The 24,751-nt window shown below is 35.6% G+C and overlaps 1 protein-coding gene and 1 long non-coding RNA gene across 5 annotated transcripts in view; one reads left to right on the forward strand and one right to left on the reverse strand.

Moving 5' to 3' along the window:
* The window catches only part of LOC311599267, a 73,072-nt gene that overhangs the window by 27,504 nt on the left and 20,817 nt on the right, over positions 1-24,751 (reverse strand). For all 4 annotated transcript variants that reach the window (XR_014779842.1, XR_014779843.1, XR_014779844.1 and 1 more), the window contains one exon: positions 5,701-5,766. This is a non-coding gene — a long non-coding RNA (uncharacterized lncRNA). The remainder of the gene's footprint in view (positions 1-5,700; positions 5,767-24,751) is intronic.
* LOC311599059 (vomeronasal type-2 receptor 116-like) lies at positions 6,036-23,093 on the forward strand (the record flags this gene model as incomplete). Its single annotated transcript, XM_084784731.1, has 5 exons — positions 6,036-6,047; positions 12,298-13,110; positions 14,271-14,483; positions 19,564-19,687; positions 22,162-23,093. The coding sequence occupies 5 exons, from the start codon at positions 6,036-6,038 to the stop codon at positions 23,064-23,066; spliced, it is 2,067 nt and encodes a 688-aa protein (XP_084640857.1). The 3' UTR covers positions 23,067-23,093.

A 24,751-nucleotide genomic window follows, 5' to 3' on the forward strand; every position in this document is an offset into this window, starting at 1 on the left:
AACTCCACCACAAAAGGTCAAATTACAACCAAAACTACATAGGAAATAGATAACTACACCATTGAAAAATCACAGCCTCACAAAATCTCGACTGTACCAAACAACAAAAATGAAGGGACTTAGCAGTCACTTGTCATTAATATCTCTCATCATTAATGGTTTCAGTTCTTCAATGAAAAGACACAGACAAACTGAGTGGAAGAAAAAACTAGATCCAACATTCTTCTGCATTCAAGAAACACATTTCAATCAGAAGGACACATATTGCCTCAGAGTAAAAGGTTGGGGAAATACATTTCAAGCAAATGGTTCCAAGAAGCAAGCGGGGGTAGCCTTTCTAATATCTAATAAAATAGACTTTAAACCAAAATTAATCAAAAGGGATGAGGAAGGACACTTCATACTCATCAAAGGTAAGGTCAACCAAGAACACATCAAGATTTTGAACATCTATGCTCCTAATACAAGGGCACCCACATTTGTAAAAGAGCTATTAACAAAGCTTAAATCACTAATCGATCCCCACACATTAATAGAGGGAGACTTCAATGCCCCACTTTCACTGAAGGATAGGTCATTGAATCAAAAACTAAATCGGGAAATAACTTCATTAACCAATGTAATGAATCAGATGTATCTAGAAGATATCTACAGAACTTTTCACTCAAATGCAAAGAATTATACCTTCTTCTCAGCATCCCATGGAACGTTCTCTAAAATTGATCACATAGTAGGTCACGAAGCAAGCCTCAACATATACAAGAAGATTGAAATAATACCTTGTATTTTATCAGATCACCAGGGTCTAAGCCTGGACTTCAACAACAACAGAAATAACAAAAAGCCTACTTACACGTGGAAACTAAACAACTTTGTACTTAATGACACATGGGTTATAGAAGAAATAAAGGAAGAAATAAAAGACTTCCTGAAATTCAATGAAAATGATGGAACAACATACCCAAATTTGTGGGACACATTGAAAGCAGTGCTAAGAGGAAAATTCATAGCACTAAGTGCCTTTAAAAAGAAAATGGAAACATCCCACATAAGCAACAACATATCTGGAAGCCCTAGGAAAAAAGAAGCAGAAACAACCAAGAGGAGTAGACATCTGGAAATCATCAAAATCAGCTGAAGTCAATAAATTAGGAACAAAAAGAACAATTCAAAGAATCAACAAAACCCAGATCTGGTTCTTTGAGAAAATTAACAAGATAGACAAACCATTAGGCAATCTAACTAAAACACAGAGAAACACTATCCAAATCAACAAAATCAGAAATGAAAAGGGAGACATAACAACAGACACCAAAGAAATACAAAGAATCATAAGGACCTACTTTAAAGGCATTTATGCCACAAAATTTGAAAATCTAGGGGAAATGGACAATTTTCTTGACTGATTCCATTTGCCAAAATTGAATCAAGATCAGATAAACAAATTAAATAGCCCTATTTCACCTATAGAAATAGATGTAATCATTGATAGTCTCCCCCCCCCCCCAAAAATCCCAGGACCAGATGGTTTCAGCGCAGAATTCTACCAGTCCTTCAAAGAGTAGCTTATACCAATACTCTTCAAGCTATTCAAAAAGATAGAAATGGATGGAACATTACCAAATTCTCTCTATGAGGCCAAAGTCACGTTGATACCTAATCCCCACAAAGAGCGCAACAAAAAACAGAATTTCAGACCAATTTCTCTTATGAATATTGATGCAAAAATACTCAATAAAATACTCTCAAAATGAATACAACAACATATCAAAGCTATCATTCACCATGAGCAGGTAGGCTTCATTCCAGGCATGCAGAAATGGTTTAACATATGGAAATCCATCAATGTAATCCACCATATAAACAAACTGAAAGAGAAAAACCACAAGATCATCTCCTTAGATGCAGAAAAAGCATTTGACAAAATCCAACACCATTCATGTTTAAAGTTCTGTGAGATCAGGAAAACAAGGCAGGTACCTAAACATAATAAAGGCTATATACAGCAAGCCAATAGGCAACATTAAATTAAATGGACAGGGCTGCCCATTTCCTCTATATCTTTTCAATATTGTTCTTGAAGTTCTATCCAGAGCAATAAGACATCAAAAGGAGATCAAGTGGATCCAAATGGGAAAGGAAGAAGTCGAATTATCCCTATTTGCAGATGATTTGATAGTGTATATAAGTGACCCATAAAATTCCACCAGAGAACTACCACTGATAAACATGCTCTGTGAATTGGCTGGATACAAAATTAATTCAAAAAAGTGAATAGCTTTTCTATATACAAATGACAAACAGGCAGAGGAGGAAATTAGGAAAACTACACCCTTCATGATAGCCACAAGCAATATAAAATATCTAGGAATAACTCTAACCAAGCAAGTGAAGGACTTATATGAAAAAAAAAACGTTAAATCTCTGAAGAAAGAGATTGAAAGATGACATAAGAGGATGGAGGAAATCCACCTTGTTCATGGATCAGGAGAATTAACATAGTAAAAATTGTCATCTTACCAAAAGCAATTTACAGATTCAATGCAATCCATATAAAATACCTACAAAATATTTTGAAGATATTGAAAGTTCAATTCTCAACTTCAGATGGAGAAACAAAAAGCCCAGAATAGCAAAAACAATCCTATACATTAAAAGATCCTCCAGAGGAATCTCCATACCCGATTTCAAGCTGTACTATAGAGCAACAGTAATGAAAACAGCATGATACTGGCACAATAATAGGCTGGTGGATCAATGGATTCAAATTGAAGATCCAGAGATGAATCCACACACATTTGGTCACTTGATTTTTGTCAAAGAAGCCAAATCTATTCAATGGAAAAAGAATAGCATCTTCAACAAATGGTGCTGGTCTAACTGGATGTCTACATGTAGAAAATTGCAACTAGACACCTATTTATCACCATGCACAAAACTCAAGTCCAAGTGGATTGAAGACCGCAACATAAAACCAGAGACATTAAATCGGTTAGAAGAAAAAGTGCGGAAGAGCCTGGAACACTTTGACATAGGAGACAACTTCCTGAACAGAACACCAACATCCCAGGCCTTAAGGTAAAAAATTAATGAATGGGACCTTATGAGGCTAAACACCACCAAACCAAGTAACGCAATTGAGAAGTGGGGCTCAGAACTAAACAGATAATTCTCAACAGAGGAATATCAAATGGCCAAGAAATGTAAAGAAATGCTTGGCCTCGTTAGACATCAGAGAAATGCAAATCAAAATGACACTGAGATTCCATCTTACACCCATCAGAATGGCTAACATAAAAAACTCAAGTGACACCACATGTTGCGAGGATGTACAAAGAGAGGAACACTTCTTCATTGCTGCTGGGAATGAAAACTAGTACAGCCACGTTGGAAATCAGCCAAGGAAAATACAGGCCATAAACTTCGAACCCCTACCCAGACCTAGCCGATGGACAGGACATTCTCCACTGTTGAGTGGAGAGTGAGGTCTGACTTTCACACAAACTCTGGTGCCCCATTTCTGACCACATCCTCTTGATGGGAAGGCCTGGTATCACACAGAGGAAGGATATCAGGTCACCAAGAAGAGACTCAATACCCTATGAGCATATATAGGTGGAGGAGGTCCCCCTCAGTCACAGACATAGGGGAGGGGAGTAGGGGGGAAGCAGAAGGGAGGGGGAATGGGATGATACAAGGGATGGGCTAACAATTGAGATGTAATATGAATAAATTAATAAAAATAACTAGGGTAAATTAAAAGCAAACGTTTTTATTTGCTTTTATTTAAATATTAATTCATACTTCTGTGTTATAAATGATTTATTCTTCTTATGCATATGAATGAACATAAGTCTGAACAGAAGTCAGAATAGATGAGCAGATCCTCTAGGACTGGAGTTATCAATGGTTGTGGGATTCTATATGGATACTTGGAATGGAACCATTGATCTCTGTAAGAGCAGTCACTGTTCTTACTTAATGTGTGATCACTCCAGGCGTAGTAGTGCATATTTACACATATAGAGTATTATATTTTAAACTTTCGTTTTATCTAATTATGCAAAACTTCAAATTATGTCAGTTTAGATATGAAAAATGAAACACCAGTCAGGAGGTGTGTTCCTCGTCACATGAGAGTGGATAGATAAATAATGACCAAATACGTTAATGAGACTAGGGGAGTTGTGAAAGTTCCCTTTACTGTTTCTAGTGTGAGTTGAAACTGAGGGTTCCAGTATGGTAAACAGGATACAGATCCTTTATTTGGCAAATGTAGGAATAACATTTGCTCCACCAAACCTCTCATGACATATTATTATGCATATAAGTAAGCATAACACATAGACAATTTTCTGTAATGTTTGTTTCAGAATATTCAAAATATGATATCAAATTTAAAACCCCTTAAAAGATGGACAAGTAAATAAAACATATCATCCAAAATTCTGTGACTTTACCTTCATATATACATAGTCATTTTTCCTATTGACTAAACATTCTTAGAATTCTAATACATTCTTAGAATGTATTATCTCTTATATCTTAAATAGCTTCAAAGTTATTTTTAATTAAATAATATAACTGCTTATATATTGCTCTAAAATAAGCTCCCGTTCAATTCAAATTAATGTAATTTTGATTAAAATAAAAAATCAAAAGGGAAACTGAAGAAATACAATTATTGTGTCCATTCTTTTCTAGACCTATTTGAATTCAGATGAAAAGCACATGGTGGTCTATATATAAATAAAGGGCTAGTGCTTAACCCAGAAAATATAATTATATCATCATCAGGTATTGGGGAAGAAACAGTAGGGCATCATGTTAAGCAACACAGTCAAATTTGGGAAAATCAGAATTTTCATAGACTCTAGTTTCATTACTGTAGGTGTTGTATCTGTGTGTGTATTAAGTGTCTGTTCGTGCGTATGCGTAACATGCATTTTTACACAAATAAAGTAGGACAAGTGTAATTTGAGAACTGTAAAGGCCTAGAGGAATTAAGGATGGAGTATTCTGTGATGCTAGTAGGAAGAAAACAGCACTATCACTCTGGCAATGCAGAGTCTAGACTGCAATAAAGAATAGATTACTAGGAAAGTGGTATAGGAAGAGTTTACACATTGAACCCATGTTTGTTCCTTAGTTCTTATTCACTTCTAAGATACTTAGAATAATAATTCTTTTCACACATTACCTGAATGTAAAAAAACAAAACTAAATGTTGAAAATCAAAGATGAAGTACAAGAAATGCATCACCACAAGTCATTCATCTGTGAGAACTGAGCATCTAAGATGGAGATCATGTGTTAGAACTCAAATATTTAACTTAGTTTCTCGTTAATAATTTATGTGTGAATGGAGTGATCCATCTTATTTAATATTTGAAATGATACAAAAAGATCTGGAGTTCTCTCTAGATAATTGTTTAAAGTTTAAAAACCAACATTTAACATGTATATTGTCTGCCATTTTGTGAGTAGGTGTATGATTTTGGATACAGCCAGACTCAAACAAAATTACTTGATTTCACCAGACTGTTGATTCTGCAGACATTGTGTGAACAGATTTTGGTTAGATATTTTTTACTTGTCACTGGTGTGGCATATTCCCCAGTGCAAATGTTCTGTGGCTCTCAGATTGCTCACCAAAGAGGCTGCCTCTCCAACGCATAGATTTGGTGATAGAATGCTCACCATGTAGTCACGAGGCATTTTCTATGTCCCTCTTGAATCAGTAATTTATATTTCACTGTGAATCATCTGAAAAATAAACATTGTGACATAATTTATAATGGTAGTCACATAAACAGATTTGTAAGATAGTTCAGAGACAAAAGTTTTTATAAATGTTCCTCTGCCTAGGGATCTGACTGGCCACAAGCATGAATGATGTCATGGAACCAGAGAAAGAACTACTATCATACATATTTACAAACTCATATTTATCACATGGACCATGGGCCACAGATGATAAACCCTAGGGAAGATTCCTCCAGGAATGAGCAAGGGCCTTAGGGAGAAAAGGAATCATGAATGTGCAAGTACACTTTCCATTGTCCAGAAGTATAAAGGAAGGAAAGAACACAGGGGTGCTCATATGATAGGTTGATATGTAGGACACTTCGCATCCCACAGCACCGAGGCCTACAGTAGGACAATGATGTTCACTTTGATTTTGTTCTTCTTGCTTCTGAACATTCCACTTCTCATGACCAGTTTCATTCCTTCCAGTTGCTCTTGGAGAATCAAGCAGAATGAAAAAAAGGATAGAAACATAATGACAGCTTGTTTCTTCCTCCTTCATGAGATGGAATGGCCTGTGAAGAAAGACTATTTTAACCTCATTCTGAATAAGGTGTAAGTGCTTTTGAAATTTTCCTTGTAGAGTACTTCAGCAGTGGTCTGAAGAGGAGAAACAGAACAATGCTTTGAGTGTTCTATCTTGTTCTTCCAATGTGCACAACAAGAAAAAAATCCAAGCTCTTTTATAAACTCAATGATATTTTATGAGTTTAAATTGCTATTTTATGTTTTTCCCAGTTAGCCTCCTGATTTCAAGGCTAAAAGTTGAGTGAACACCGAAATCTCTACTATGATCCACAGGAAATAGCCCTCCTCTTGACGTTTTTCAGAGCACCGTAGCCAGTGCTTTATTATCAAAAGATACCCCATACTATTCAATAGTTTTCATCCTGAGAAAGTACAACTAAAGCAGAGCATTTTATACTACAAGGACTCTCTGATATGTCAAGTAACTGGTGTTTCTTTTGTTTATTATGCATAAGTTACTTTTTGAGTTACACAAATTCTACTCTGAAATTCCTATTGTGTGGCACTGAAATTTTCTATGGCAATTTTCTTTGTGGTAATAAAGGGTATCCTAAAAGGGGCTATTTTTTTTAGACAAAGATAACACGAAGTTACAATTTCTAAGTGGAGAACTGATTATTTAAATCTGTGTGAATCATTTAGAATGAAGGAGAATGTCTGCTATTTGCTATTCAAATGATATGAAATTACTAGAAATAGACAAGAGAGTTTATTCTTCCTGTAAAGAAAAAAAACTGATTCAATATTCTAAATTAATTTCTGATTTTTTTATTAATGCATATCAAAGATTTCCCATATGCTTACTTTTTATATTCTATTTTGCAAACATATAATATTGGCACAAACAAATCACACTGCAATTTCCAGATGTTTCTAATTCTAAGTAGGATGCTAGTGTTCTGTTAGTGTAACTGCAAATGTGGCAAAATAAGTTTTTTAGAAGAGAAAATATATTTCACTACTTGCAAATATGAATTTCATGACATTTTTTAGAAGGAAAAAGAAAGTGAATGATCCAGTGATGTTTGTGCATACACTTAATCTGTGCATGCATGTCTTGAAAAGGTATATTCCAGTGTATTTAGAGATGAAGTAGTCCAGAGCAAAACCTCAATCAAAACCATGGGTCCAATTACATTTATAGGCATAAATGATCATTGCTTATATCTATTCACAGAGAAGCATAAAGACATACATCTTTTAATTAATCAATTTGTTTATTTATTTTACCTTTCTACATTGCCTCTTCCCTCCTCTACTCCTGGGAAAAACCTCCCATTCCATAACATTCTTTGTTCTTCAGACAAGGGGAGCCAAACTACCCACCTATCTCAACTTATCAGTCTCATCAGGACTGAACATGTCTTCTTCCCCTGTAGCCTTAAAATGAAGCCCTACCAAAGGAAAGAGTTCAAAAACAGACAATAATGTCCATGACAATGGTAAACCCTGCCTATGCATACATGGGTATGCATATCTATGCATGGTTCTTTGTTGGTGATTCTGTCTCAACTCTACACTTTCCGCCTCCTGTGTTGATTGTGATGGTTTTCTTGTGGAGTTCATGTCACTTCTTGATCCTTTTATTCTTGTCTTTGCTTTTCTACAAGACATCCAACATTTTGGCTAAAATTTGGCTGTGATTCTCAGCATCTGTTTGGATTCACTGATAGCTGAAGCCCATCAGGGGACAGTTAAGCCAGGCTCCTGTTTGCAAGCATAGAAGACTGTCATTAATAGTGTCAGAAGTTGGCTCTCTCCCTTGGGGTAGGTCCAGCTTGGGCCAGGCTTTACATGAACATGCCCTCAATCTCTGCTGCATCTTTACTGTTGCATATATTGTAAGCAGGGTAAATTTGGGTCAAAGTTATTGTTGATAGATTGGTGTTTTCCTCCCTCTAGGACGACTTCTGTCTTGTTAGTGGGTGCCCCCTAAATCCCATGACCTTGATGCTAGGAGTCTTAGCTAGAGTCACCCTCCATGTTATCCCAGAATCTATGCCATCTTAGTTCTCCACCGTGACAGAGAGATGTCTCCATGCATGGTTTCTCTTTTTTTTCAGGCCCTGTGTCCTCCTGTACCATCTCTAGGTCTGATATCCACTCTCATTTCTCTCTGCGCTCCCTCTCGTAACTTGATCCATATCTTTAACTTCTGCTCTCTATTCAATTTCCACTTCTGAATGAGAATTAAATATGGTTTCTTGGGTCCTCCTTCTTACTTTTTTTTTTGGTAAGTGAATGTTAATATGCTTATCCTGTACTATTTAGCTTAGTAAGTACATACGATGTGTGTCTTTCTATGTTGGGTTACCAAAATCAGGATGATCTTTTGTTTTTTGTTTTTTATTTTTCAGGATGATCTTTCATAGTTTCAGCTATTTACCTGCAATTTCATGATTTTTTTTTGGTTTTAGTAGCTAAGTAGTATTTCAATGTGTAAGTGTATCACGGGTTTATTATCCATTCGTTTGTTGAGGGGCATCTAGAGTGTTTCTGGATTCAGGCTGTTATGAATAAAGCTGCTATGAACATACTTGAGCAAGTGATCATGGCTTTATGCCCACATATAGTACTTCTGGGTATTGAGGAAGGAGTTTTCCAGTTTTCTGAGAAAGGGACAGATTGATTTCCAAATTCAAACATATATCTTGTTAAAAACACATCTCTGGTGTGTCAATTTATTTGAAAGGAAATCATTAAAAAGATATTCTGCCCCAAAAAGTAAACTACCAATAAAAATGCTCAAAACTAGAGTCCAAATGGATTAAAGATCTCAACTCAAAACAACGTACCTTAAATATGTTAGAAGGAAAGGTAGGGAAGAGCCTTGAACTCATTGGCACAAAAGACAACTTCCTGAACAGAACACCAACCCAGGCTCTAAGGTCAACAATTAATAAATGGAACCTCATGAAACTGAAACACTTCTTTAAGGCAAAGGAAACAGTGAACAGAAAAAAATGACGACCTCTAAACTGGGAAAGATATTCACCAACCCTACATCTGACAAAGGGCTAATATTCAAATTATATAAAGAACCCAAGAAATTAAACACCACTGAAACAATTGTCCTGATTTAAAAATGGGGTACAGAACCAAACAGAATTCTCAACTGAGGAATATCAAATGGTTAGGAAACACTTAAAGAAATGATCAAGATCCTTAGTCATCAAGGAAATGCAAATAAAAAGACTGAGATTCTATCTCACACATATCCGAATGGCTAAGATAAAAAATTCAAGTGATGGCAGCTTCTGGTGAGGATGCAAAGAAAGAGGAACACTCCTCCATTGCCTGTGGGAGTGCAAACTTGTACAACCACTATGAAAATCAATCTAGCACTGTCTCAGGAAGGTGAGAATAAGTTAACCTCAAGATCCAGCCATACCACTCCTGAGTATACACCCTAAAGATGGTACACCATATAACAAGGACATTTGCTCAACTATTTTCATTGTACACTTGTTTGTAATAGCCAGAATCTGTTTTGATATGTTTCCGTTTATGTTCTTCGTTTACAGATGCTTATTTTCATCTGGAGGTGATTATAAGTTATTATTGGTCTTGGACAGAGAGGAAACAAGGTTGGACTCAGAGAAATCCTATTTTCTTTAGCTTTCTTTTGTAGGTAAGGAGATAGGAGCTGAAAAGAATGAAAGGGGGTATAGAAATATAGAGAGGGCATAAAACAAAAAGTTTATTGAATTTACTCCTCATCACAATGCCTTAGTTGGTACTCACAAATAAGGTTATTTTTTAATTAAGTGGTATTAAATTTCATATATTGGTGCAAACCATGGTCTTGTCAAATAGTAGTATAATTTTATCATAAGAATATATATGCTAGGTCTCATAGATATGAATATATATATATATATATGATAAAATAGTTAAATAAGGTCTTCAAAAGCCTCGAGACTTACAGAATATGGCATTTAAAGATGTTTTTATTATTCCAAAGATTCTTTGACAACAAGACAAATAAATTCCTGGCAAAACTCAACCTGCATCAAAGAAGATGATGAGCATCAAAGAACCCACTTATGGAGTTGTATTCAAAAGTGACAAACCAGCCACTGGGCAAAATATCCTCATTTCTGCAAAAAAACACAGAATTCTATAAAAAATAGGCAAGTTTAGATGTAGGCAGGGTCATCGGTCAAACTCTGCTTAGACAGGATAAGCAAGTCCTCAATAGTCCCTGTCTCACAAATATGTCTGTCAGATATATTGGGCAAGAAGGTTGAAGATAATGCTCCAACGTTATAGAGTGTTTTGGGGGACTGTTGAGGCAACAAACTTTTATTTATTTTTTTCATTTTGGAAGCTGCTAACATGCATCTCTGCTGTTCCCAGTTAAATAAGTTTTATTCTTTCTCAAGTTCCTGATGGGGTTGAAGAACAGATAGTATAGTCTTACAATTAAGCATAATTTTTTTTTGGATTTAAGGGTTAAGATGGTTTTAGTTCAAGATAGATTTTTTAAGTTAATAGAAATGATATATGATAGATATTTATATTTATTCAGAAAGTTAGACACAAGATAGCAAATATGTTTACATCAAGTTTGCCAAATATAAATAACCAAATCACTATGAAAGAAAATTTATATAATTCCAGATTGTCTTGTGGTTCTTCCTGCTTTACATATTTAATTTATTCATGGGCTAACAACTGAGATGTAATATGAATAAATTAATAAAAAAATAAACATAATAAAAACAATGAAGGGAGAACCAGATAAGTATATGTGTGTGTGTATATGTGTGTGTTTGTATGTGTGTGTATTTGTGTGTGTCTGTGTATAAAGATGTTTTGCCTTAAAAAACAAACTACAAAGAGCAAGGAACACTATGAAGATGCATGTGTGAGAATATTTTAAATATATGTCAACTAGTTATAATGAATTATTAGTCTAGAACCAAATGCTGACCCAGAAACACTCCTGTCCATTCATTCATAAGTCATTCATTCAGTATCTCAGCCATTTCACTTTATTTCACAAGGAAATACCAGTAACTCAAGTACACACTCCTCATGTGTAATTATCATATATCTCAATAATTAGAAAATGAATCCATAATTAGGTTTGAAGTTCAATCAAAGCCTGTGGCCTTATTTTTACCTTTTTAGCAAGTACTAAACAACCAGAGATTGAAAAAGCCATCTGTGGAAAATGCTTATTTTGGTGAAATGAACTCACATGACTATGTATAGCTTTTCCAAAATTCCAGACTTTTATGTCATCCTAACCCCATTACACTGGGTTTTTATACCAAACTTTAAGGGTGGAGCACAATTACATCAAGCACAGCATAGCCATGGTATTGACTGCAAATGATCTTGTGTAGACCTTTGCCTATAATAGATATTGTACACTTTTACAGAACAGAATCTGAAAACAAAAAGTTTGCTCTGGCCTTGGCGTTTTCAATGGATGAAATCAACAGAAATCCTGATCTTCTACCAAATTCATCTTTAATATTTGAAATTCCACTTTGTTTAAGTATGTCAGAATTATCCAATATCGTTCATTTTTCTGAACAAATACATATGATTTTTCCTAATTATATCTGTGGTCACAAGGTCTTATGTAAAGTAATGCTTACAGGACCAAACTGGGAAACATCTGTGATATTTCACACATTCTTTTATGTCTTCAAATATCATCAGGTGAGATTTTGTGTGTTGAAATTAATGAAATTGTGTACCCACTGGTGGCATTAACAGGGTGTTAAGAAAGGTTTAAAGAGGAGACTAGTCTTACTGGCTGTATGTCAATATATGTAATTCAAATGTTTTATACAAAGACTTGATGATGCTCCTATATTTATTTGTGTGAAATACAGATAAGGGAGAAATAACAGGTAAGGGGGATTTATAGAACTACTGCAAATAAGAATATGTTTACAAGTTCTTAGAAAAGCATCCTACCTCATGCTGATCCCTGTGTCCTAGGTACTTCAGCTTACTTATGGCACTTTTCATCCTCTCCTGAATGACCATGTACAATTTCCCTGCCTGCATCAGATGGCCCATGAGGATACAACTCTCGCCTTGGCCATGGTCTCCTTCTTACTTTACTTCAGCTGGAACTGGGTCGGTCTAGCCATCTCAGACAATGATCAGGGCATCCAATTTCTCTCATATTTGAGAAGAGAGATGGAAAAATATACAATCTGTTTTGCCTTTGTGAATGTAATCCCTGTCAATATGCAGTTATACATGTCAAGAGCTGAAGTGTATTACAACCAAATCATGACATCGTCAACAAATGTTGTTATCATTTATGGCAACTCAGACAGTACTCTAGCTTTGAGTTTTAGGAGGTGGGAAGCTGTAGGTATACAGAAAATATGGATCACCACCTCACAGTGGGATGTTATCACAGGAAAGGGAGACTCCACACTTGACTCATTCCATGGGATTCTTGCTTTTGCACATGACCGTGGTAAGATTTCTGGTTTTAAAAGTTTTTTCCAGACATTGAACCCTCTCAAATACTCAGAGAAATATCTGGCAAGCCAGGAGTGGATGTTCTTTAACTGTGAAGCCTCAGAATCTAACTGTAAGACAATGAAGAACTGCTTATCTAATGCCTCATTGGAATGGCTAATAGCACAGTCCAGTGAGGTGGCCTTTACTGACAGCAGTTATGACATATACAATGCTGTGTATGCTATAGCCCATTCCCTTCATGAGATGCTTCTTCAACGGGTAGAAAATCAGACAATTGACAATGGAAAAGAACACAATCGTATATGCTTGAAGGTAGTGTTTCTTCTTTTGGATGATAATTGTGTCATTACTATCATAGGTTGTAGAAATCTTTCAGATGCCCAAAACTGCATGGGAGACACTATTTATTAGTGAAAATCAGTGATTTTTGTCACAGAGCACCTTAATATAATCATACTTGTTCTAATATTGGAGACATAATTGGACCTTCTTCATTAACCCTATACATGATGAGAGGATGAGTTTCTGTTCATTGACTGTAAAATTGGAGGTAATAAGTGCTAGGATGTGTTTCTCAAGTTTTATCAATTGATACTGTCCAAACTTTAATCTCTTGGGATCTTCCTCAGAGGCTAAGAGTAATTACACTGAAAATAGTGCTGTTAATCAGTTCAGTACATACACGTATGTTCATGTGCTTGATTATATGCTTCTCACTGTACATTTGTATACGTGTGTGAGTGTGGGTGTATTTCTGGTCAATAGAGTCTATCAGTCTGTAGAAATTACCATAAATTTGTTTGTATTTCAGTTTCTCTCTGCTTTTGGCTTACTGTATTTTCTGAGTATATATGTCAGTGCATGTGTTGTGTGTTCCTGACTCTGTTTTGTGTGTTTCTGTGTTTGGGATTTGTCTTGCTGTGTGTGTGTGTGTGTGTGTGTGTGTGTGTGTGTGTGTGTGTGTCTGTCTGTCTGTCTTTAGATGTTATGAAAATGAATCTCTCTTTGTGTCAATATGTCTCTGTGTGGGTGTTTGTATTTCATTATTTTTTTGTGTTTATATGTCTGTGCATGCATGTGTGTGCCTATGTATGTGTTTTGTTCTTTTTCACCTGTGTGTCTGATTGTGTCTATATGTTCATATTGCTTTCTGGTCATGTATGTTGATGTGTGTGTAAGTAAATGTATTGATATATTATGTGTGCATCCCTGTATGGACATGGGTCTCTCTGAATGCACACGTTTGTTTGTTGTACATCTATGTTTGATGTCTACATGTAAGTCTATGCTTTTGTTTGTTAGTTTCCTTTCAGTTAACTACAGTTCAGCAAAGATTATGATGAATTAATTTATCATCTTGCTTTCATTGAGATTTCCCTCCAGATATCTTTGGAAAAAATACCTTTTAGATGAAATCAGAATATCACATCAAGGAAAGGCATATCGACTGTAGAATTCTTCCTGTCTTACAGATGCACTCCTTTCTGAGAAAGAGCCACTTGACTAATACTGCTAGTGACATAGTGAATATGGACCATCAAGAATGTGATATTTTTCACATTAGGAATTCCCCACACAGTGTTGTGCTTAAGGTGAAGATAGGAAAGTTTAGCCCCTATTTTCCATATGGACAACAGCTCCATTTTTCTGAAGACATGCTAGAGTGGGCCTCAGGAAGTAGACAGGTAAGTTTGACATAACTGTACTGATTTGCATTTATGTTTTCTTGTAATTTAGTGAAATGAAATAAACTATCACATAAGCAAGCTATTTCTAGCTTCCCAGATCATGTTTCTTATTTTTACTATTTTCATGTGACACTTTTATTAATTCATTAAGGATTTTAAACCTGCACTATATGCTATAATTTTTATTATATCAGAACCTGTTTTGTTTTTAATATGAATATAAAACTATGCTTAACAGCTCAATGTTATTATTTTCTATAAAATAAGCAATATTCTCAAGGTACCATTCTTATAACTAAATAATTATTTCCTCACTTATGGGGAACCTCTGGCATAGATGTTTAAAAGCCTCAGGCTGATTGTAAGGATGGAGTACATAAAAATACAAAATCATTTAAAAACTGTAAATAATTGTTATTTTAAAATTTTGTTTAAGCCATTTTAAAAAAGAGGTCCTGAATTATCAACAATCTTAATAATTAATTATCATTTTGTTATAAATATTAGATATTCTTTGAATTATAACTGTATTTTCTTTCTTTCTATTTTCTTTTGTATGTGTATGGGTCTTTTGTCTGCATGCATGCCCATGCAACAATGGTATATGTGGTGCATAAGAATACCAGAGAGTGAAATGGATACCTGGGAACTGGAGAGAGAATAGTGGTTCACAGTGTGTGCAAGAAATCAATTGCTATGAAGACTTTGTCCATTTTTCAAGCCATATTTTATCCCACATAAAAGAAAATGTTCACAAAAATATCCTTGCTTGGTCCATAAATTCTTGCATAGTTCATTCAAACTAATAAGGCTCTGGCTAGTTTCCTTCTCTATACTGGGAGATACTGGTAGTCATACAAATTTGACTGTGAGAAAATTTGTAAACTAAATGTAACATCATGGCTCCAGGGTATGATACAGATATAAATTCTGATGTGGTTGGTGTTAAGACATTTTATTTGTCCTATGAAACTACAGGTACAAAGCTCAGAAATTATTTAAGCTAGATTCTAAGTGATATATTCAGTTGATCACATGCTATGAAATTTAAGGTATATATTCCTTCTCAGTGTGATCAGGGGACTCATGCCAAGTCAATTAACATGTGAGCTGAAAGTGTAGCTACTGAGCTACAAACCCATCCAATGACAGGAATAAAATTTTACCTGTGTTCTAACTATACCTTGCTACAACCTTACAAAAACTTCCACTAGAATAATAATTGAGAATAAAAACATGGAGCTAGTGCTTTGCTCCTGGGTATGCATAAAAGGATATGTGCAGCATCAAACAAACATAAAAAAGATAATATCAAAGCAACATAACTCAAAATGTTAGAGTTACAGACCTAAATGTTCAATGGCATACTAAACAAAGACTTCAAAGAATCATTATAAGAATGTTCTCTAAAAATTGAAGAGGCACAAATTACTTCTGGAAGGATACAATAAGGTCAAAAGTACTTGCATACAATAAGGTAGTGAAAGAGTATGTGAAACAGGAATCCCATAAGGGTACAAAATAACAAAAATATTCACACAAAAATATGTAAACAAAACACAAAATAAATGAAATTAAGTTCCAAGAAAAAAGTCTCACCAAAAGAATACTTCAAGATGAAAACATAATGGCCAAGCATGAAGATTGTGCATAAGTATTAGAAATTTTAATGTATGACAAAGATAAAATGATCCAGAAGATTTAAAAGCATGAGAGTCCAAAGTGTTTTAATTAAAAGATCATATTTATAAAAATTGGGCACGAGAGGAGAAGGACACACTCATGTCATTAGCACCAATTCCAGTAAAATGTAGTTGTAAATTTCTAGTGAGATGTGTGGCAATCAAGATACAATAGGTATTTAAATACCAAATACTCAGTATCAGTAAAGAAACAGCCATTGACACATTTAACTTAAAAATTGTTTTGTGACAATGAAATAAAATTGAAGGCTGCAGTGCAGAACACCATGTCATAGAAAGGCTGTATAACAGTGGATTCCCCTATGGACATTCTTAAAGAAGAAGAGTAACAGTGATGTATTTCAAGTTTTTAGAGACATAACTGCCAACCACAATACTATACTCAGCAAGGTTATTACTCATACTAGAATGATAGAGAATAAAACTCAATAGCAGCCACATTCACAAGAGTTCATAACCATTTAAGCAGCATTATGAAAGTCACTAGAGGAACCCATTCACAAGTTGAACACAAGATATCAAAGGAACTCATAGACAGTACGAAAGTCTAGAGCAAAGCAACTAATAGAAAATTATCAATATTGCAATAACAACAAATAAACAATATTTACTAAATACATTTCAAAAATGAATTAATGAATGAATGAGTTCACCCAGAAGCAAAAAGAGCTAAATGGTATATACTCACTTATATCGAGACACTAGTCCAAGGTGTACGTCCCCATGAAAAATTTTACCTACCAGGAAAGTGGGTCAGAGGGGAGGACATCCTATTGAGACTTTAGGCGTGAGAAGCCTGGGAGAATGAGGAAATAGAAGGATCCAGAGGGTCCAGAAAAACTACAGGCAGGTCTGGACCCTGGGGTCCTCCTCAAACTATGGCACCAGCCAAGGAGAATATAGGCAGTAAAGTTCGAACCCCTACCCAGACTAGCCGATGGACAGGACATTCTCTACTGTTAAGTGGAGAAGGAGGTCTGACTTTCACACAAACTCTGGTGCCCCATATTTGACCATGTCCCTTGAATGGGGACACCTGGTGGCACTCAGAGGAAGGATAATAGGTCACCAAGGAGAGACTTGATACCCTATGAGCATATACGGGGGAGGAGGTCCCTCTCAGTCACAGACATAGGGGAGGGGAATAGGGGAAGAAGCGGGAGGGAGGGAGGAATGGGAGGATACAAGGGATGGGCTAACAACTGAGATGTAATATGAGTAAATTAATAATAAAAAAGGAAAAAAATAAAAAATAAATTAATGTTCATGATAACATTAATAAAAATACACAGAAAACAAGATTGGTTTAATAAAACAGTAACAATAAAAAACAAAGCATCCTGTGTTACCTTCATGGAGAAAATGTTATTTATAAACCTGAACAGGATTCTTCTATAAGAATTGAGGGGAAATATTGTAATGAAGTATAATTTTTAAAATGTGAGAACTCCCCTTTATGGATATTGTTTGGAATAATTCTTAACTAAAACCTAATAAGAACACTCAACCAGACAACAGAATGATCAGTCTCTGCTCCTAAGCCTACTTAAACCAGTGATAGAAGCATGATTCAATAATTTCAGGTAAGCTAAATGAGATACATTGCATAAATACACTCTAGGGTGGATGAACATGATTATCCATAAACGAACATAAAGGCTTTTGAAGAAGTCCATTAGCCATTCTTTTTTTTAAAAACAAAAACTGATGCAGTAGAAAGGACACATCTTGACCGTATAGGATTTTCTATGGCAAACAGATTGACAGCACTATACAAGTTGGAGAGAAAAAAAATTAAAATCCATTACAATCAGAAAGAAGCCATGTGTGTGGTGCATGGATTGAATCCAATCTCTTTGCAGTCAGAGGCAGGAAATTCTTTATCCTTATGTGGCCAGTCGGGCCTTTATAGCTAGTCCAAGCCAGGCAGCCCAACATAGAGACCATGCCTTAAAAAATTGAACAGAAATTGGACAGCAAAAAGCACTGTCTCCACTCTTCTTTGAAATAGTCATTAAAATCTTACCAAAAGTGCCCACGTAAAAATGAAAACATATGCAATAATAAAGACATGCTTCTTGTTCTACATAGGGAGTAGAACGAACACTACACAGTGAGACCCTTTTTCTTAACCACAGGACGAGTTGTAGTTAACTGTGGGTGTGTTTTTTTGTTTGGTTGCTTGTTTTTGTTTGTTTTTTGGAGACAGGGTTTTTTTCTGTGTTAGCCATGGCTGTGCTGGACTCACCTTATATACCAGGTTGGTCTGGAACTCACAGTGACCCACTGCCTCTGCCTCCCAAGTGCTGGGAATAAAGGCATACACCACCACATCTGGCAACAGTGTTGTTTTTACATAGACTTAATACTGAATTAAGGATTCAAAGTGATCATGCAAAAATCAGCAAATCTCTGAGGAAGCATATATAGCCCCATCATCATGTTCAGTGTAATACAAAAATTTTTCTTTTAACTTAAGAAACCATTCAGTTAACTTTACACAGACTAAGTTTTGCTCTGGCTCTCTCAGTATTCATAGGCTTTGTAAAGTCTTCTTATTTCAGGGAACAATTCAAATTGTAGCTTCCTACACATTAACTCAGCACTTTGTCACTACCAATACACCAGGATCTGTCTCTTCCGCTATTTTTTCTTTAAACTGCACTTGTCAAGATTTATTGGAGATGATTGTTAACTGAGGTTTGAGAAGATAGTCCACTGGTTTCAGATTTGCCTTACTCATAACTCAATAAACTATTGCTGTGATTAAACATTGACCATAAGCAAAGTGATGGAAAATGATTGATTTGCCTCATTGATTACAGCCAAGGGCAGAAAAGGAAGGAATTTGAGATTGACATGAAAGTATAGACACTTGAAGGAATATTACTTACTGTCTTGCTTTGCTTGATTTCTCATTCTTCTTTTCGTAGGAATAATACTTTCCATACTAAACAAGTATGACTGCAATGCATACCAATTAATAAAATATCTCACAGATATAAATATAGGCTAGTCTGTTAGAGAAAATTCCTCAATTAAGGTTCCTCTAAACCTTTCTGTCTTTTTACTGTACGTTGTGTGAGCTCAATGAAAATTAATTAGAAAACCGTGTTGTAATTTATGTACTGTTTGCACAAAGTAAGCTAAAGGTTTCTCTTCTTGAATTTCTAAGATTTGGTAATATTTTCAACTTTTCATCCATTAGCTTTAATAGATTCATATATTTGGCATTATACAAACTGGTAAGTGACATTGGGACCTCAGTTTCTGTATATAAAATAAACTTATTGATATCTTAACATGCTAATATAATATAGTTATGGCAGAAGTAGATAAAACTCCTGATATTAGCATGTCTATTATTTTCTCAGATGCTACCCTCTGTATGCAGTGCTGATTGTGGTCCTGGATTCAGAAAATTCAGGCAGGAGGGAATGTCAGCCTGCTGTTTTATTTGTATTCCCTGCCCAGAAAATGAAATTTCTAATGGTACAAGTGAGTATTTGCTTCTGTCATAAAGCCTTCACATTGGTAATTCTCTCCACCAACAAAGCAATGCTGAAGGAGTCTAAAATGCAACTGCAAAAATAAAATATACAAATTTCTCCATTAGTCTTTCTAGGAATACAAACATTAACATCATAACTAAAAAACCTTATGCCTAGACCTACATTTTGATTCATTGAAAATTTAAGTAATATCACAATTTCTCAAAGAAATAATTTTTATAATTAAGCTACAGTGTGAGCAATTCTACACTAGTTCTTTACTTCCTGTTTATCTCTAAAACAACATGTAAGGCAGATTGCATTCATTAATCTTTCAAATATGCACTTATTCTTTTTGAACATAGGTATGCATCTCTACATATGTCTATGCACACCATGTATGTACATAGCTCCAGGTAGAACAGATAAGGCAAATGATCCATTGGACTGGGTAATGGAGGTGTGGAAATTAAATCTGTATCTTTAGGAATATTAGTGTAGAGGCAAAAAAGTTACTAGTAAACTTACCAGAAACAGAAAATATGAGACAGAATTCATATAATATCTAGAATCCCATTTTCAAGTGTCTGATGCCATTTGTTTCTAGTAAAGTAAGGATAAGTGTTGACATATGATCTACAAAACATAAAGGGTCTTATATAAAATATTTTATATACAGCAATCATAATATTTTCATGAAATAATAAATTAGGGTGGTTTTGTATTGAAAGCGATTAGTCACAAATATTAAAGTTTTATTGTCACCTACAGAGCCCCTTTAGTCAAATGATATGTTTATTCTTGGCTAAATGAAAATGGCCGATGGACAGTTTTCTCCTATTTTGCTTTAATACTCTGTAATGAAATAAAAGTTCTTAAAACACAATTACAGCCAGTGAGATGGCCCAGCATTTAAATTTTTGGCCACTAAGAATGATGACTGTACTTCATCCCCAGGAACAATATTGTAATAGGAGTCAAACAACTCCTAGAAAATGGCTCCTGACATTAATGCATTCCAATATACTTCAAAATTATTAAACAGACTGTAATAAAATTATTTTAAACATAAAAAGATAACAAGAATTAAGGGTAGTTACATCAATAACTACTACAAAAACATTTTTATTATTTATTTATCAATGTTATGTGTGAGTTGGGAGATTATGTGTTTCAAGGGCATATGCAGATGAGAGGCAACTAATAACCCTATAGCTATAGTTGCAGGCACCTCACATAGGTTCTGGGAACTGAACTCAGGTTTTCTGAAAGAGCAGAACATTCTCTTCACAGACGAACAAATTTTTTTAGCTTTTTAGGCAAATTAATAACATTTGTTCAGAAATCTATTGTTTTACATAAAAATATTTTAAAAACTCGAGGAACATCATAAGTCCCTTAAATTATCAAATGAATAGACACAATCGCTTTCAAGTTTCCTGAAGATGCCATTTGAGAAAATCATATTGTGAGTGAGGTATTTTGCCCACACAAAAAATCCGGGCTCCCATTCTTGCTTAATGGTTCTTACTACATTTTGTTCATGCTCTTTCTCAATATATATTTTACACCAGAGTATATTCAGAGGCTGGGTCTCATACAGATTGAAATTGGGGAGGTTGGAAGGTCTAGGATGTTTCCCATGAAGAAGAGATCAAGATGAAAGGCTGTGTACTGCTCAGTCTGTAGAGGTTTCTACATTCAATGATAGGGTTAAAGCTTCTCATGATCAAGACTCAGGAATTCATTGTCTATACAGCCAGATGACAACATAAATAAAGAACTATTAATTATTATTTTTACAATTTTCAAACATTAATATTACATTTATATAAATTTTACTTCTCACACTCACATTCCTACTTCCCCCATATAAAACAAACCATTACCAAATTTATGTACTCATCTGTTTCTTTTATATGGACACACCAATGTAAACACACACACACACACACACACACACACACACACACACACACATACACACACACACACTTGTTTCTTTTATATCAATATGTTTGGTTGGTCAATTGGAACAAGGAAAGCTATTATAGGTCTTGTCCAAGTAGAAGACAGTCTCCATCTCTCATAAAGACAGCATTAATTAAACAGTCAGTGGACTAGGGGGCAACGAATGCATGGCACTGGTAATTTTAAAACACATTCAGCCACACTGTGCTTAGTGATTTTATATTTTATGAATTTACCAGACTAAGCCACTTCATGACAGCATTCAGAATAATGTAAAAAATCTGTGTTTTCTGGAAAGATGGTAAATGTTCTCATCAACACAGTTAACAAACAAATGATGGTTTAGTTTTGTTCTCTGTAAATATAAGAATTAATAAATATAAGCTTTTCTATAAACAATGTCCTTCAATTACATTATGAGCAAGAAAATGCTTCCCCAACAGAATTATTGAAATGTCTTCGCAATAAACTTCTGAAGCTATACTAACAAATTTATCCTTTCTCAGTCAGACATGGATCAGTGTGTGAAGTGTCCAGAGGACCAGTATGCCAACACAGAGCAGAATCACTGCAACCACAAAGCTGTGATCTTTCTGAGCTATGAAGACCCCTTGGGGATGGCTCTGGCCTTAATGGCCTTGTGTTTCTCTGCCTTCACAGCTCTGATTCTTGGGGTATTTTTGAAGCACAGTGACACAGCCATTGTGAAGGCCAATAACCGTGCTCTCAGCTACATCTTACTCATGTCACTCATGTTCTGTTTCCTCTGCTCCTTGCTCTTCATTGGCCATCCAAACTCAGTCTCCTGCATCCTGCAGCAAATCACATTTGGGATTGTATTCACTGTGGCTATTTCCACTGTGTTGGCCAAAACTATCACAGTGGTTCTGGCTTTCAAAGTCACAGCCCCTGCAAGAAGGATGAGGTACATTCTGGTTTCAGGAACAGTTAACTACATCATTCCCCTCTGTACACTCATCCAAATTATTCTCTGTTCAATCTGGCTAGGAGCTTCTCCTCCCTCTGTTGATATTGATTCAGGCTCTGAGTATGGCCACATCATCATTGTCTGCCACAAGGGTTCGGTTATAGCATTTTACTGTGTTCTAGGATACTTAGGCTGCCTGGCCCTGGGAAGCTTCACAGCAGCTTTCTTGGCCAGGAACCTGCCTGACACATTCAACGAAGCCAAATTCTTGACATTCAGCATGCTGGTGTTTTGCACTGTGTGGATCACTTTCCTGCCTGTATACTGTAGCACCAAGGGCAAGGTCATGGTGGCTGTGGAGATTTTTTCCATCTTGTCTTCCAGTGCAGGAATGCTGGGGTGCATCTTTGTTCCCAAGTGCTACAATATTTTCTTCAGGCCACACACAGTTTCTCTTCCAAAGATCAGAGAGAAATCATATTCTTAAAGTCATATTTCATGAATCTTTTTGAAATTAATGTATTTACTTTACATCCTGGCTATAAACCGGATCTCTTCTCTTCTTCCAGTCACATCCTCCCCTCCTCTACCCTATCATCTGTCCCCTATTCCACAGATAAGTGAAGATCCCCTTCCCATTCACCCTAGCTCACAAAGTTGCATCAGGACTGATCATGTCTTTTTCACCTATGGCCTAGGAAGGCAGTTCTACCAAGAGGAAGTGATCAAATGTCTGGCAACATAGTCCATGTTAGGGACAGCCCCCAGGCCTCTAACTTGAGGACTTACATAAAGCCTGAGTTGCCCGTCATCTACATGTATGTAGGAACCCTAGGTCCAGTTCATATATGGTCCTTGGTTGTTACTTCCATCTCACTATGCCCCTCTGGGCCATGGTTAACTGTCTCTTTTGATCTTCTATTGGAGCTCCTGATACCTCAAGGTACTTTTCTCCTTTACTCCACTGTTCTACAGGACTCCTTATTTATAACTCAGTGTTTGGCTGTGAGTCTTAGCGTTCATTTTGAATCCCTTCTGGGTGAAGCCATTCAGAACAACTCATCAGGGCTCCTGTCTGCAACAGAGCAGAGTATCATTAATAGTGTTGGTGGTTGGCTCTCTGCCATGGGCTGAGCTTTGAGTTGGGCCAGGTATTCTGACTGGTCAATTAATTCTAACCAACAAATATAAAGTCGGTGCATAACCAACAAATATTGGGGTATAGTACAAGATCTATCTATTTTTAAAATGATTCTCACTGTTTCCTCTAATCATGTTGTATAGCAATATCACAGATACTATAGTTGTCTACATCATTCATATAATCTTGCACTCATCCACTTATATCACAATTTATCACTATTGGGGGATAGTGCAGAATGGAAATGTTCTTTTGTTGTCTAAAGTAAAAAACATTCAATTAAAAATAAAGATCTTCTTTTAATATCTGGGGGAATGATTTTGATGCCTGTTGAATGGTCATTAAAAATTTGAGGAAGTTTGTGGGAGAATGAACTCAGTTTTTCACATGAAAGCAAATCAATGTTCCTCCTTGCAGGGGGAAGGCAATGGAATCCTGATATTATCCAAGGAATTAGAAGATTTGAACTTAGAGAGTGATGTCTCAGTATACAGAAATAATACTAAAGAAGATGGATTGATATCTCAGCAGTTAATTTCATACCCTGCTCTTTAATAATACCTGATTCAATACTCAGTCCTGGTAAAATGATATCAACAACCCCATGTAACAATATTCCAAAGACTAAGATGTCTTTTTCTGCGACACATGGTTACCTGAACTCACATGTGCACAAAACAAGACATAAGCACACACACACACACACACACACACACACACACACACACACACACACACACATACACACACACATACACACACACATACACACACTGACATATAAATAACTGTCATTGCATAACATTTAAAAATTAGAGGAGAATATTTTAAAGACTCTGCATTAGGATGCTGTTCTTTGATGTGCAGTTAAAATGTCAGACTTACAAGAACCTACAAGCAGAGAATGGTATGTGAGACGAGATGTCTTGGGTTCTCTTTATGCATATCACATAATGACCTTCAATGTTAAATCTACCATAATATACACAGTTTGATCAAGTGACAAGAGAATAAAATATTATTAAAATGAT

The sequence above is a fragment of the Acomys minous genome, assembly GCF_964271855.1.
Source record: "Acomys minous genome assembly, chromosome: 6".
Classification (NCBI taxonomy): Eukaryota; Metazoa; Chordata; class Mammalia; order Rodentia; family Muridae; genus Acomys; species Acomys minous.